Source organism: Leptosomus discolor, chromosome 3, assembly GCF_034619465.1.
Source record: "Leptosomus discolor isolate bLepDis1 chromosome 3, bLepDis1.hap2, whole genome shotgun sequence".
In the NCBI taxonomy this organism is placed as follows: Eukaryota; Metazoa; Chordata; class Aves; order Leptosomiformes; family Leptosomidae; genus Leptosomus; species Leptosomus discolor.
Genome location: NC_141393.1, coordinates 52,508,160 through 52,524,080, shown reverse-complemented (window position 1 = coordinate 52,524,080; position 15,921 = coordinate 52,508,160). Strand labels below are relative to the sequence as shown.

The 15,921-nt window shown below is 43.4% G+C and overlaps 2 protein-coding genes across 3 annotated transcripts in view; one reads left to right on the top strand and one right to left on the bottom strand.

The window, feature by feature from the left end:
* Positions 1-232: 232 nt before the first annotated feature.
* Positions 233-2,014, bottom strand: TMEM69 (transmembrane protein 69). Its single transcript, XM_009951245.2, has 2 exons — positions 1,963-2,014; positions 233-1,352 (listed from the first exon to the last, which is right to left on the bottom strand). The coding sequence occupies exons 1-2, from the start codon at positions 2,005-2,007 to the stop codon at positions 627-629; spliced, it is 771 nt and encodes a 256-aa protein (XP_009949547.2). The 5' UTR covers positions 2,008-2,014; the 3' UTR covers positions 233-626.
* Positions 2,015-3,386: 1,372 nt separating this feature from the next.
* Positions 3,387-15,921, top strand: part of GPBP1L1 (GC-rich promoter binding protein 1 like 1) — a 35,075-nt gene continuing 22,540 nt past the window's right edge. The window contains exons 1-2 of one of the 2 annotated variants that reach the window (XM_086463102.1): positions 3,387-3,457; positions 4,767-4,857. The gene's annotated coding sequence lies outside the window, so the exon portion shown is untranslated. The remainder of the gene's footprint in view (positions 3,458-4,766; positions 4,858-15,921) is intronic. The other variant, XM_086463099.1, reaches the window with a different exon arrangement.

The window sequence follows — 15,921 nt, the reverse complement described above, 5'->3', positions numbered from 1 at the left end:
ATCACAGCAGCTAGGTGACATATTTTAGGTGAGTGCTGGCCTTGGCTTGCCTCAAGGCTGCAAACAAACCTTGCCTCTCCTTTTTTACCCGATTAACACTTAATCACGTAGCATTTTCAGCACCTTCTCAGCTAAAATAAGGCAGGGAAGAGCTCTGTTCCACAACATAGGAATTGAACATGTATGTACTTTTGCATAATTCTCTGCTGCTTCTTTAAACACTAAACTAGAAGGACTGCTTTCACCTTGTTACTGCTTATGACTACACAGTTGTTCTCCCCACCACAGATTATCACACATTATAGTTAAACCAGATACTTTAATAATTCAGCATAGAGCAATTCATACCCATGTCACTTCAATCTCCATTTTGAATTAATATGACAGTAATAACTCATTGAAGAGTGCTGCTTTGTTCTACAGATAAGGACAGACTCATGCCTGCCTTAGAAGTCATTGCTATTTACAATCCTTCCCTCCTAAACTAGTTAAGTTGTTTGATTCAAGAATAAGCATCTTGATCCCTGACATCTTATGACTCTAAAGTACAAATAAGTCTTTATTTCCCCTGGAACTCAATACAAATTATTGAGATATTGGCAGACAAATATCTTTTTCCTATTGATTTATTGTTTTGTGTTCTGCCATTTATTTATGCCATTATGTAGCTGCTGATACTCTGAAATAGTCTTCAATGCTGCAGTAGCTAACAGTGATAATACCATCACCACTGTTCCCACTACCCTCAGTACTTTAAACCACCTAGGATAAGAAGGAAGAAGGGAAATGTCATAATGTAGTGCTATCCCTAAGGCCATTACTAGCGCTATTGCACCCTGAGTGATATCTTTAAAAAGTAAGGCTTGGCAGGCAAGTAGAGGAGGGACTGTACTGTTAGCCAGGTTCAGCCAGTCTGGCTTGGCTGGGCTGTCCTCCGGAAGAGCAAACCCCCACCTCATTCCTCCTAGAAAAGAGACTGTTACAGCACCATATGTAATCTGAGCAAACGCCAGCTCTGGGTAGTAGGTCCCTTGGATAGCCATTGACAGTGGCACAGAAACAAATGGAATTAGCCCTGTGAGGCTTAAGTAAAGGGCTGGCTTGGGAGAATCCTTTAGTAATTTCATACTTCGTCGCAAGACGCCCGAGTCTTTCATCTCAGAGTCTTTGGGGGTTTTCTTCTTGAAGAAGGGGAGGGAGGTGTGAAAAGCCTGGAGCTTGATTGCATATAGTGATGCTGGCTTGAGGCTTGGAGATCTTGAAAGAAGACACACATCCCTCTGGAGGCCGAGAGACCAAGTTCTCTTATTCTTTCCATACAGTAGTAGTCTGAGACCAGTTAACTTCTGGAGCTGCAAGTATAACACTTGTTCTGAATACCTTACAACACAGGCTTACAGATCTACAGTTACCTAAACTACCTATGAAATACTGTACCAAGTAGTTTTCTAAGTCAGGGCACATCACAGCTGCCCTTCCTCTTGGTTTTCAGGTGTTTTTAACTTAACTAATTAAGCTGATACAGCTTTCACAAACTAGCTGACAAAGAGCAACTAGGCAAACCTTAGTCACTACAAAAGGTTTCTATATCCACCTATCCTTCCACCTGTGCATGTGCTCTTTAGGCATTTTTAAGTTAAGATATAGCAGTCCTTTTCAGAGTAGAATGTAAAATGATTACAGGACAAGGTCACCCCAGAAATTAGCTACTATCCCCTCACTACTCTACCAAAAAGAGAGAGGAAAAAAAGACCTTTAGGCAATAGAATTTGATTTTATAAAAGAAATATCTTGGCTGCGGCTAAAAGCTGCTGTAGAAACAGAATTATTTCAGAAAAGCTGCATACGGCTACTCCAAACTTGTAAGTCACCTTTTTTTTTTTATTTTCAATGCTCCAGTCATACCTTCTGCTATTTTACTTTTAAAGAAAAACAGACACCAAAAAGGCTTCAGAAACTTACTTTGAAAGGTGTGTGGAAGCAGCATCGTTGTACAAGAGGAAACATATTTGCTTTATCAAGGCCCTAAAACAGAAAAATTCAGGTGGTTTGAAACTGGTAATAGCTGAGTTCGTCCTAAGTTAAGTCACAGTCTAGACTTGTTTATCAGACACGAGACTCTTACAGATGTATATCTAAATACTACATATACTCAATCCATATTTACCTACTCCAGGATATTTATTTTCAGGTAGCTCTGTGAACTGAAGTTCTAATAACTGTTACAAGAACGATTTCTAATTAAAGAACCGAGTATCAGGAAACAGGGGATGGCTTCCCGTTTATGGATCATCTCCTTTTCATGGGATAAATGGCTGCACGCGGCTGATGAACGATCAGTTCCTCACACGCGGAAAAAACGATCCTTAACCATAAAGGAGTGGAAACCGTCACCGCCCAAGCTGCGGGTAAGCTACCCGCAGGGGCGACAAAACCAACCCACCGGGAAAGGCAGGCGGCCCGCCGGTGGACCGGACTCCCCAGTCGTGCTGCTCCAGGGAAGTGGGGCGGCTCCGCGCGCCCAAAGCCGCAGCCCGCGGGGAAGGGGGAGAACAGAGGCTGTATATCCGGCAGGGACGCGGGCCCCCAGAAGGTCACCCCGGGCTGGCACGGAGAAACGGCGCTGCCGACCGGACGTGGGCTGGGCCCCGACTGCGGCGGTACCCACCGGCTCCAGTCCGCGGCCTCCCCAGCCTCCGCGCTGAGACGCCTTCCGGTGCCCCGGGAAGCGCTCCGACGGGGCCCGGCGCTCAGCGGCGCCAGTCCGGGCGGGAACAGGCGCGGCCCCTGCCGTTCCGCTAGGCCGGGGAAGCGCCCAGGTGTGCGTGGCACCCACCAGCGGCGACGGTCCCGGTCCCCGGCGTGCTTGAGATAGGGGCAGCAGAGCCGAAAGGTGCGCTCCTTCCCCTGCCACTGCGGCAGCCTCGCTCACTCCCGGGCTGGCAGAGCGGCGACAAGGGATCTCCGCTGCCGCCGGGGTTGCTGTGCGGGACGGGGGGGGCTGCGCCTGCTTTCGCGGTTCCGGGATCTCCGCAGCGGGCAAGCCTCGCTCGCGCGGAAAGGGGCAGTGGGCTGGGGCGGACTACAAATCCCAGCGTGCCCCGTGGAGCGACGCACGGCCGATCGGCGCGGCGGGAGGGCGCGCGGCCTTCTGGGACGCGTAGTCTCCGGTGGAGCCCGACAGGAGACGAGGGCGGTGCGTGCTACCGCTCTGATTGGTGGGGCGGGGGGCGCGCGCGCGCCCCCCTCTCTCAGGTCCAGGGCGGGGGTGGGGAGCGCTCAGCGTGGCCGCCGGGGAAGCCGGGGGGGCGTGTCCCTTCCGCCTCCTCGGCCCCGCCCCGCGCGCTCACAGGCCCCGCCCCCTCCGGCCCCCGGCCGGGCAGGGCCGGGCAGCCATTTTGGGCAGAGCTTTGTTATGGTTCTGGGGCCGCAGGAGGCAGCGAGAGGGGCCTGGCCGGTGAGTGCGGCTCCCACACCCCTTCTTCCGGCGTCCCGCCGCGCCTCCCCGCGCGGCCCCGTCGTCCGCCGCCCGGGACCCGGCCCGTCGCTCTACCGCCGGCTCTGCGGCCTTGGAGCGGCCCGGGATCGGCCTCCCGCCAGGCCGGGAGCCCGCTGGCGGCGGCGGCGGGGGGCGGTGCGGCCGCCGGGGGGGCTCCTTCGGCCCCGCCGCGCGCCCACCCCTGTCCCTTAGCTGCGGCGGGCCCGCGAGGAACTCGCTCCCGAAGGCGGCAGCGAGGGGCTCCCTGCGGGGCAGGGCCGCCGGGCCGGGCCGAGGAAGGGCGGCTGGGGCCGAGGCTGCTCGCTTATTGTTTCCTGCTTAGCCGGAAAGTTCCCAGCGCTTGACATCGCCTGGGCGCTGCCGCGGCCGCTGTGGCTCTCGCGCGGAGTTTAGCCTTGTCCTGTCATGGAGCGGGCCGGCCGGGGGCGGGGGGAGGACGGGCCGAAACGCGGCGTTCCGCCGGGGCGGCGGGGCGAAGTCCACGGGGAGCCGGGCCGGGCGCGGGGCTTCCTGCGCGGCAGCGCCCGCGGCAGGGGCGACTCCACTGCCGTCTGTTTTGATTGCGAGCTGGAAACGAAACTGGGTGAACCGTGCTGGCTCGGGCCGTTTCCTTTCGCCTCTGTGAGATTTACGGCCGCTCTTTCCGGCAGCCCCTGGCGGGAGGGGGCGGTCGGCGCCGAGCTGTGACACGTGTGCTGCGGGCAGTCGAGCCCGAGCTTCCCCAGCCCGCTGCCATCCCCTCGGCCGAGTTGTGTGGGGGCCGGGGCAAAGGGAGGCTGGGAAACTTGTCAGGTGTTGATCGTTCTCTGTTCACGGGAAAAGAGCGCCTGGCGTGAGCGTGAGGTGGCCTTATCACTCGTGAAAGTTATTTCTGTGTGTCCGGGGGAGTTTATGCCCCGTTGGCCTAAGGTCTTGCATGGTTTAACTTAAATGACTGTAGTTGGACTGGATCAGAACAGCTGTGTTCGCACCTAGCACTTCAAAGACGCGTTTGATGCTTTGAGTTGAATTCAGTTTAGTAATGAGCCGGTTTAGAACGATTTTAGAGCAGTTAGTGGGTGTCTGAACAAGTTACGAGTTTTTTAAGCAGCGTTAGAGGAACAGTTGCTATTTAAATCCTTTTAAGTAATGGTAGAATCATTTAAAAGCATTGCTTAAAAATCTTTTTATATTAACATGACCAGGTAAGTCAGCCTTTCTTTCCCCGCCCCCTAGTTCTGAGTGACACAAGTGTTAGTAATGTCGATAATACTCTGAAACGTTGCAGGTGACTGAGTGAAGCATGGAAACTGCAAAGGGACGTGCGGAGATGAGAAAACAGCTGAGCTAATTGAAGAGCCGTCAAAGCTGAGTTTACTGTAGAGTTGACATTGCTTCTATAAAAATGTTATGGTTATGAAAAAAAAGCTTATGCAAATGTTTCTTCATGCATGAATATGGCTGGTATTCCATTTAAAAGTTCCTTGTGCTCATACGTTTGGAGACCGGTGTTTCAAACGCCCAGTCCCTGACTCGGGAAGGAAACAGGTGTAGAGCAGTGGTAGGAAGAAATAAAATCACCAGGTTTAAGAAGAGCAGTTTTTCCTATTGCATTCTTTCTTATAATTTCTAGAGAAAAGTACCTTAAGAAGAACTTATTGACATTTTGTATTTGGAATAGAAAAGCCTCAGGTGGTACTTCCTTCTTTTTTTAATTTTTTTTTTCTCCTTTTTTTAATTGTTTTACAGCTATTTGTAGTGAAGTGCAGCCTGTGCACTTCATATTCATTTGGTCTGTACTCTTAATCCTATATGACACAGAAGTTTCCATTGCAGATATCATACTAGGACTTAAAGCAAAAATATGCAGCGAACAGATGGCATTTAAAAAAAAAAAGTCCTGTTTTTTCTGCGGATGTCTCAGCAATAAGAGGAGCAGAATGCAGATGTGATATATAGCAAATCAAGTGGAAGTGCAGACTTTCTGAATTGTTAGGAAAAGTACTTTGAGAACATTTTGCAGGATATGGTCACCTTGTTTCACAGATGTGACTGCTTTGTATGTGGTATTACTGCCTCTTGAAATTTCTGTTTTAAATGGATACTATTTTTCTGTAGTGACTTAATCTACTTCACTATCATTTTCATGAAATTTTAAAAATATTTCAAGAGCTGTGGGATACATTTTTTAATACAGAAAAATACTGTGGCTGGGTCTGTGAATTCCTTCGAGAGTGTGGGGTGTCAGATAATGTAGTTCTTGCCTTTACTAAATGAACAAAAACTATTGGCTCTAGTTAAAATTGCTTTTTAAATTTAATTTCAGAGTTACAAGGTGTTTGAAGTTAGTTGTGTAGCTGCTGAATTGATTTAGTTGTGAAGTGTATTTCAGGGCACGCTTTATTCATTTGTCTGTATGAACAGACTGGAAAAGGGCTAACTATGTTCAGTAAAGCTAAAACGTAAAGTACCTCTCTCCAGTGAAGCGCTGGCTGCTCTTGCATGCATACAGCTTTTTCTTACGGCTTTGTCGAAACACAACCATGGGATGACTGTGGCAGTAACTCGTACAGGGAAAGGTCATAATTACTGAATTTTGCAGTTGGCCAAGTAGTGCATACCAGGAAGTTTGTTTGGGATTTTTAAGTTTTACGTTAGTTTATTTTTAGAGGAGTGGTTTAGATTTTGTTCTGCTAACACAGCAATGTCAGTGGACATTTTATTGTCACTTACGTAGTGACCAGGATACCAACTAAATCGTATGTGGCTTTTGTTTCAGTAGGAGTAATCGAAGTGCATGTTCTCTTTACTTGTCAGATTTGATGAAAAGCAGTGAAGTTGGCAGAAACGTGGTCCTGCTTAGAATACTTCATGAATGCCAGGATGTTGTTTAACTTGTGTTCTCTAAGTTAATATGTTCCTATGAAAATGTGCCAAACTTTAATGAGTTACTGTATCATCAGAAGATAAATTTACATTTTTGGGAGTGGATTTAGGTAGAGATTGATAGTGGCTAAGTATCCACTGCCCCATATGTGTATGTGCAAACACTGTGCAGACCTAAATATTCTAGGTTAGAGGAGGCCATTAGCACAGCAGTAAGTGGGAAGGGAAGCATATTGGTTAAATTAATCATACATATTAGCCATCAGGCTGTATCACTCCAAACTGGAATTTCTTGATTAAAGTGTGCTTAACTATTTCAGTTCCTGTCTTCTCTAGCTGGCCTTCAAAAATGTCAGAAGAAGAATTTTAACACTTTATGCTGCTTAGACCTTTCTGTAATTAAACTGTAAAAAGACTTTGCAAAATGTTGGTGCGTGCAGTTCCATAAAATGACTAATCTGAAATAGTTGCGCTTCCAAGGTCTGGCTTTTCAAAAATGCTTTGAACCAGTGTATCCAAACATAACTGAGCTTTTCTGATGTTCAGAAATAAATATTTTGCAGTGTGTGACCTTGTGTCTCAGGGACTGTTGTACAGTAGAGGATTCACTAGGAGCTACTGAAGTTCAATTTTAAATTAATTTCCCTTTGAGCAGTTTTATTTTCAGCATCTGTTCTAGGTTCAGGTAGATACAAGTGTTGGGATGAATAATAGTATGGCCAAGGGTGACTGGCAGTGTGGACAGAGGTTTAGTGTGGCAGGGACTGCTTTCCTGGAGATCTGTGTGACCCTCATAGCATAGTTGCAACATAACGAGCATGTGGCAATGGTCATCACTGTCTTGGACTTCTGTCATCTTCAGTTTGATGAACAATTAACTTGGAAATAAAGGACTGAGTCTGCCATGGAGGTATATGGTATTATTCTGGGCACAGAAATTGATGATATTCACAAAGTTGCTGGTGAATTTGTATGGTAAGGATTACAGCAGGTCTCCAGCCTTTCAGCAGAAGGGAGTGTATTGCCATTGTATTCCAATGCGTCATCCATCAAGGGATTAATCAGGATTCACGTGAGGTGGTCTGAAAAGGCCTTTGATGCTAATCTTAAAAAAAAAAAAAAAAAAAAAAAACCTCAGCAAAGAAACTCTTTTACCCTGAAATTTTTGAAAGTGTTATGATCTTGACTGTTAGTTTGGGAAAACTCTCTTTTCTCTACTTTGAACTCTAGTTAAAGTAGAGAAACAAGTTAATGTTGACTTTAATGTCTTCAGGTTGGTTGGGCCTTATGGAATGTATCCTACAGTATTTGGGGAACTGAGAGGCTGTGGGGGTGGGAAAAGTTTCAGAATACTGACAAGAGTTGGGGAACGCTTCCCCTTGCAACATCTAGAAAAAGTCGGGACTTGGCCATGTTCAAGGGAGGAGTGTTCACATCAGGAAGTCTGTCCTGGGTTGTGTACTGTTTGGTGTTTTCACTTTCCTACATTGAAATAATATTCTTACTGAACACACAGATGATGTGATCTTGGCATATATGAGAAGTGGTCTCAAATCAGTAGCATTGATTTCAGCCATTTTGGTGTAGACAGGTTCAAATTACTGTGTTTAGCAATATTACATTATGCAGACAAGGAACAGCTGGGTAGGCAGCAGTTCTGTGGGAGAGTATCTAGGGGTTGTAGTGGTTCCCAAATTATTGTGAGTCAGCAGCGTCACTGTCATGAAAATTCACTTCTCATACTGGAACATATAAAAGAGCATTGTAAATAAGGTAATGAAGCAGTTTTTCCATTCTGCTATGCAGTGGTGTGTCGTCAGCTAAAAGTATCTCGTTCAGTTTGTGATACTGTCATACTTTTGGAAAGTTATGGCTAGGTAACAAGATCTCTAAAGAAGATGAAAAAAGTCTGTAAAAAGAGAGAACCCCAGAGTGAGGATTGAGGGGAAAAAAAAAAAATGGATCGTTCTAGCTCTAGAATGGTTTTATACGACTTGTGTTTTATCAGACAGCAGTAGGTGATCTATAAAGCAGCTTTAAAATGTTACCTGCAGGTGTAACTGGGAGCCAGCTCTGATATTGTGTCACTGCCTGCAAGTTGTCATGCTTGGTAGGTGGGTCACATCAGTTTTTTCAATGTCAGTGCTTTGAACTTAAAAGCTTGCAGCTTCAACAGTAAAATTGGAAGGGGGGTGTGGGGGAGACGTTTGGTTTTTAAAAACATGACTATGTATGATCTCAGAATATGTTACTACATCCTTTTTCTGCTGCCAGACAGTGCTGGGATACAGGGTGGTGTACGGAAGTTCACCCTCTGACACTGTCCCCCCAACCCTCCCCCCCAAAAAAACCCACCTGCTAAGGTTGCCTTTCAGTCAGGGAATACTGAAGTACTGGTCTGGAGAAAAGATGCCTTGAAAGGTATCTGCAAAGAAAGGTTAGTCAGCTTGCCATGTCCATCGTGAATAAAACATGTAGTTATGGGTTGAATTTGCAGCAGAATATATTTAGGTTAGGCATTAGGTGTGGGGACAGGCTTTCAAGCCATAATAACCATAACAGATTGTAGAGATACACTGGAGAATGCTGGTATGCTAATCTCTTTTGATTTACAGCTCCCAACAAAATACTCCAGTGGAGGTATGAATAGCTGCATAATGAATTCCAGTCTGCTGATAACAAACTCGTTTTTCTGAAAATTTTTGAGACATTTTAGGGTTAATTTTTGGACCCCTGCAGCTCTGCAGCCTGAAGAGTGCTGTACAAATTGGTGGAGGGGGGAATTGCTTAGTTTATTTTCAAAGACTTCTGATGGAAGAGAGTAGAGCTAAAGTCTTTTAAATCTCAGGAGAAGGGGATGCACTATGCAACATCTGAAGATTATTCCCCCCTGTGATGTTTTCCTAGTATTCCCTAGTTTATTGTAGGACTCCAGAATAGAAGAATGACATTAACTCTTGGCCTGCGCAGTGTACCTGCAGAATAACAACACAGTAATTCTCTGCAAGATCTAAAGGCGAAGCTCAAACCAGATGGACAACACCTTGTCCATAACTCCTTGCTTTATTTTATCTCTAGGAGTTTCACAGACTGGATCATAGAGAGAGCTCAGCAAAACATTGTGAGCATCCAAAGGGGATATATCTGCCAGCTGCAGCAAAACATCAGATCACAGGATTAGAGGATCATTGGGGGGGGGGGGGGGGGGGTGGTGTGTTTTTTGTTTGGTTGGGGGTTTTTTTGAAGCCAAGACCAAGCAAATGAAATAAATTGCGCAAATAATAAATATTTTGTATGTACAGGACTTGTTTTAAACTGAATTGTCTTCAATGGCTTTTCTGCCTTGATGTTTGATAATACTTTCTCAATTAGAGAAAGTGCTGAAAATGTTAAGCTAGTGGAATGAAAAGCATAGCAGACAGTGTAAACTTTACAAACTGTAATGCAGGTGTTGTACACATGCTGAAAAGTGCTGAGTGAACGTGTCTTTGTCATGTCCTAGTCACAGACAAATAAATGTGGAGTTTGTGTTGTGCTGCTCTTGAGGTAAAATGGTTTGGAAATAATCCAAGTGGAGGGAGGGGCAGAGAAGGTAGGATTAGTCCCCCAGTTCTTGGCCTGGTGTCTTGGGCGGGTTGTATCTATAACTGGAATGTACTGCCCTTCCCAGTTTATGGTGCTGGTCTTGTAGGGCTGGGGTAATGGTATTGAGGGGAAGAATTACTATAGTATTGCTTAGGAGAATGGTCTCTTATTTCCGAATACCCTTCTCTGTTTATTTTGTTGACTCTCAATTTTCTTTCCTATTTGCAAGTGACATGACTTCTACACTCTTATCCTTCAGCTGGAATGCAGATCTGTACTTCCTTGTACTTGTTTTGTAGTCTCTCTTGCCTTGACACAAACGTTTGAGTAGTCTGGTTGAATTTGATGCTCTTTTCCAAAGGAAATATGTTTTTCTCAGCTCCAAATGGAATATATTTAAATGTAAATGTGCTATAGTAATGGTAGTAACCCTAGTAAAATACTGGGTTATAAAGTACCCTTAGCGGGAAACACCGATCCCTTTTTTTTTTTTTTTTTTTGAGGTACTGGAGAACTACTTCACTTTTGCTTAGGCTCTGTCTACATCTCTGGAAGACAGGTAGGCAGGAGGTATGTAGTTTGCAGCAGGGATAAGCCAGTAATTACATATTTGCAATTCTTTCCTTATGATGGGGAGCATTATCCTGATGTAATTACTGAGCAATAGAAGTGACTTTGTTCGTTAAGACTTTGGGCAGACCATGCAGGTAGACTCTTTGTTGCTATTTTACTCATTCTGTTGTGAGGTTTTGGGGAGGATAGTGGTACTTTTAAAGGTAGCTATGGCACAGTGGTGTGCTTTATAAGGTTCAGGGCAGCACAGAGCCTTATCTTGACTTCATATACTTTCAAAAGGTCTGTAGATCAAAGTGCGCTACAAAATAGATGTTTAATTTTGCTCCTTTCAAGAGCTAAAGAGACCTTTGAATTTGATTAAAATTAGCAGAATACTTTCTCCAGATTTAAAATACCTTATTTAATAAAATGCTAAAGCTGGCTGAAAGTTCAGAACATTGCTCACATTTAAAGCCTAATGCTATTTAAAATAAGTTTCTTTGTTTTGTATCAGTAGTGTCAATAGATAACACTTGTTTAATAGAGGTGTATACAATCCCTGGAACTGTACTCCATGCAGCAGGGCAGAGCAACGAGCAGGTTTTAATATTTCAGGTAAATACTGCAGTTCTCTAACGTAAACAGTACTGAAGACTGTTAAAGGGACATCAGAGGGAAGTGGAATCTTAAGTGGCACAGGAGAGGGGCATAAGGGATGACAGTATTGCTGGTGGCTGTAGAGTATAAAACATCCAGAAGTAATTGTTGGTAGACATAATATCTAGAAAGTTTGTGCTGTCCCCATTCGGTGCTTATAAGGAGTTGAGCCTTTTAGATTTTACATGTTTAAAATGGCCCTATCTTGATTCTCAGAGTAAACTCGTCAAAACACACTGGAACGGTTCAGTCGCCATGTATTACGCTTGCTGGTTGAAGTTCAGAGCCTTATCTTACACAGGCTTCTGTACAGGTTCCCCAGATGCCTTCTTTTCCAAAATGTGCTTTAGGCTTTTGTGTTAAGTACAGCGTGCTTCCAAAGACAAGCTTGCTGGCTTTTGGGTCCGTGCTCCCCAGCGCACCCGGTACTGTTGACCCAGTAGTGATGTGGTGGTTGCCTGGCTGGCAGAAACTTGGGTGAGCTGGGGCTGGAAGGGCATCAGTCAACCAGTAGCATTGCTAAAGGTGATGTTTTTGTCAATGGTGTTTTCTTATTTGATGAAGAATCTTTCCTACAGCACAGTCCTAGAAGTCACTTTTCTCTGTGATTTGCTTAGGTTACTCTTGTGTTCCCCTGTACCTTTGAGTGCTGTTAAAAAAGAAAAAAAATCATCTCCTTGCCCACTGCATTCGAGATGTCTGTATGTATTCACAACGCTAGACTGTTAAGGCTTTGCAAGGTATGTGGTTGTGTGGGTGCATGTATTTGTTCTGGAAATTTTGAAGGAGGTAAAATTTGATCAGTGTGACCTTAGAGAACTGGGAAGTAGGCAGGTAAATGGACAGGTTGTTTGTGAAGTAGTACTGTTGTACAGGACACCAGTGGGACAACTGTCAATAGAGAAAAAGGTTTTAAGTCCGTATGGACCTTTCTTAACCTATTTTCAGTTCACTAAAGTTAATCATCTGGTTTGCAAAAGTGGTCAGATATATAACAGTTAATGTGTTTTTCCCCCACCCACAGGCTATTACTCTGGAAAAAACTTTTGTATGGACAAGCTTCTGGCATGTTTTCATCTTGGAATATATAGATTTGCAGTGTTGTTTCTACAACACAATAAGTTTTGATGATTCTGCAACATGGATTCATTTGCTTTAAACTTGAAAAACAAGGTGTTAATCTTTCAGTAACAGCTGGTTTTCACAAGAACTTCTAATATCTGTATCTCAGAAGATTTTGGTTTGGTGCATGATTAAAATTTTAATCCGTCATTTAGTGTTTGAATGGGCTCATATTTCCATAATTCTGGACAATCTGATATGAGTGAAGCTTTGCATTTTTGGATGCTAGATTTTTTTTCAGCAGCCAGATACAATTTAAACAATGTTTTCCACAGTTTTTAATTAATAGAACTGTCCTTTATATTCCAGTAACTGGTTTGGGGGTCTGAGTGATACAATGGGAAACAAACAAGTAATGGTGGCAGATGTGTATTATAGTTTCTCTGGTGCATGGCACCTCAGGTGTGTGAGCCCTACCAGTTCTATGTGCCATTCTGGAACATCTATGTTTCTCTTCTGAAAAGGTAGCCATATTTCAGTCATGTAGACAGACTGGAGGTGTGTCTAGACAATTATATTAATGGAAGCTGAAAATAAGTTTGTTTTGTGGATACTTTATGTAGGTGAGCTGCAAATAAACGATCTCAACTTGAGAAGAAGTAGCTCGCCAGTTATTATGACAACTATTGAAGCAGTGATGCTGCATTTGTGTCTTTTATAGGAAGGCTGAATAAAGCATGTGAGGTTGAAGCAAGATTTATAATTACGTTATTTTAAGAGGGCTGTGTGCCCAAATATGAATATTTTATTCAGTAAAATGTTTCTAATAGTAAGACCAAGCCATGTTCTGCTTTTTTGGAAAAGATAATGAAATTTCTTGTGTGACTTTTCGGTATCCTTAAGGAAACCAGTAGCATCCTTGCGATGACTCCTAGGTTGGGCTCCAATCTGTGACTCCCTCTTTCTGTGAATATGTTGGATGAATCAAAAGTTGTTAGATGATATTTTAGTGAATGCATATGGTATTAATTCTTTATCATAAATTAACACACACCTATTGAATGACACTCTTGTCTGAAGAGCAGCTAAGTGGAAAGGTCTGTTGTGTATGTTTAGGCATATCTGCTTGATTAAATAACTTTGAAAGAGCTGCACAGAAAGAAAACCGATGAGGGAAGTAAATTCTATTCTGCCTTATGCATCCATTAAATTGTTCACTAATTTTTCTGAATGCTTTTGCAACCCAGCTGACATCTGATCATTAGGAATATTAACTGAAATCCCGATTGACTTGGCGAGTTAGAAAAACAAATCTTTACTTCTTTTAAAGTAAACATGTTCTATTTAGAGTAATACATAGAAATGCAGTGAAGTGAACTGAAATTGTGGCAGGGATAGACAAATGTTGTCCTTGTGAACTTTTACAGCTGCTATTAACTGGATTAATAAATGTATAATGAAGGGTAAAAGTTTACTTTTATGCTGGTTTTCCAGAGGTTCCATGTCTTTGTGATTTGCTGTTGCAGGAGAGGAGAAATGGAATTAGTGGCTGTAATTAGTAGGATTCTAGGTAGACAGCAGGGTTGAAGGGATCTGAGGAGGTTTGCAGACTACAGTGGAGCAGAAAAAACATCCAGTAAAACGTGTCCATTTCAGAAGTATGTGCTGCAGTGCATAATGTGAGCAAAGGTTAGAAGCCCTCATTCCAAGTACACTCAGAGAGGTTGTGTGCTAGAACAGTCCGGCAGGCGATCTTGTAGGCCAAGGCAGGAGATGGAAGAAGTAAAAGGAAAAATGCACTGCTGATAAGGCTAATCTATGCGCTTTTTTAGGACTTTTGAAACATCTTGATCCATTTCTAATGAGTAATTTCATAGCTCAATAGCTTTGATTAGCTTTTGTCTCTAGTCTTGTGTTCTGGTCAGTATAGATCTTTAGCTACTGAATACCTCCTTGATTCCTACTGTCATGTACATCTGCTTGAGAACCAAAGCCTTAGAAACTCTATAGTTTAGAGATTAAGTCTGATCAAGTCTCTGTTAGGGGTAGAAATGAAAATGAAGTAACAATTAAAATATGCCACATGTAAAAATGCATAATTGAAAATCTTTTTTAAAGGTTAATTAGAACTGTTAACAGGTGGAACCCAAGTGCTAATACAGAGTTTATTTTTTTTATGTACTTATGTTACTTGGCAAAGACTTCTTCATTTTGATCAGTGAAAGAATATTTTGAGATAGTTGACGGACAACCTTTTTTCTTTACCAAAGCTCATTAATGCAGATTTCATTGTTCTGAAAGGAGGTAAGCCTTTATAGAACATATAATACAGTGATGATATTATTATTATTTTCTCTTTTTCTGATTTGTATTTCCAGAAATAATTCAAACTTGAACTCATTTAAAAGGAGAGAGAGAATTAATTAAATTTGCATTGACAAGCACTTGTTTGCTCTTTTCCTGGAATTGGGAGTGGCTACTAGGGATGATCTTTGTCCTTGCTGCTTTCCATAGTGTCACAGGTTGAGGCTAAGCCGGCCACTAAAGAATGTTAGATGCTCTCTATTAACCCCTCTCCCCTCCCAAAAGGGAAAAGGAGAGAGAACAAGGGAGAGAGACTTTACGGTTTGGAAAAGATAACTAAAACAACTTTAATGAAACAATAACAATTAAAAAAAATAAGAAGAATAAGAAAATAATGAAATATATACAAATAGATACAAAACCAATACCAAACCCAACTCCCACCACCCTGATGATGATGCGTCACCACCACACTGCAGGGCTGGCACTGGGGCAGTCCCAGGCTGGACTCGGGAGCAGACAGGGACGGGATGCAGGAGCTGGATTCAGACACTGGATTCAGGGATGCACGGATCGGGATCGATGACAAAAGAACAGAGTCCTCCTCAGATATTGGCCATCAAAGAAGAGATTGACCCTCGTGATCCCTCAGCTTTATACTGAATATGACATATATGGGATGGAATACTCTTTTGGTCAGTTTGGGATCATCTGTCTGGTTCGTTTTTCCCTACAGGTCTGACCTTTTATGTGCTTGAGACTCTTTTCACTTATGGCACCCCAACACAGAGTACGAGATTTAGCAGTGACCTTGGTTGCTATAAGAAGTAGTATAAGCAAGGGCCTCTCTCCACACCATTCCTTGGTACTAACTGTAAACATCAGGCCTTATCACTGCTAGAAGCAGTTACTGTCTGGAAAAACATGCTGTTTGTTTCAGAAAGTGCAGTTAGTTAGAAGAGGCTTAACTGAAAAGTTAAGCACTTTAAAACAGAATTAGTTCTGGTTTAGCCCAAACCAGGACGTATAGCGAAGCAGAGACCAGTTTGACTGAACTGTAAGTGGAATATGAGAAGAATTGGAAACTGCCTTCAGGGAATGCATGAGTGTTTGTTCCACACACATGTTTGTGTGCATGACCAGAGAAAAGCAGACCCCACCTGTACTTTAAGGAATCTCTTTGCTCCATTCATTATTGAGTAGTTCGCAAAGGTCATTTCAGTTCTACGTAGTAATTAAAAAAAAAAAATTTAAAAAAAGAAGCAATGTTAGATATTAGGAAGAAAGATTAAAACATGCACGATTTTGTCACTGCATAAATTGGTCATGCTCCCAAATCTTGAACACTTTATGCAGTTTTGGTGATACTATATATAAAAGATACGGTAAGTGCT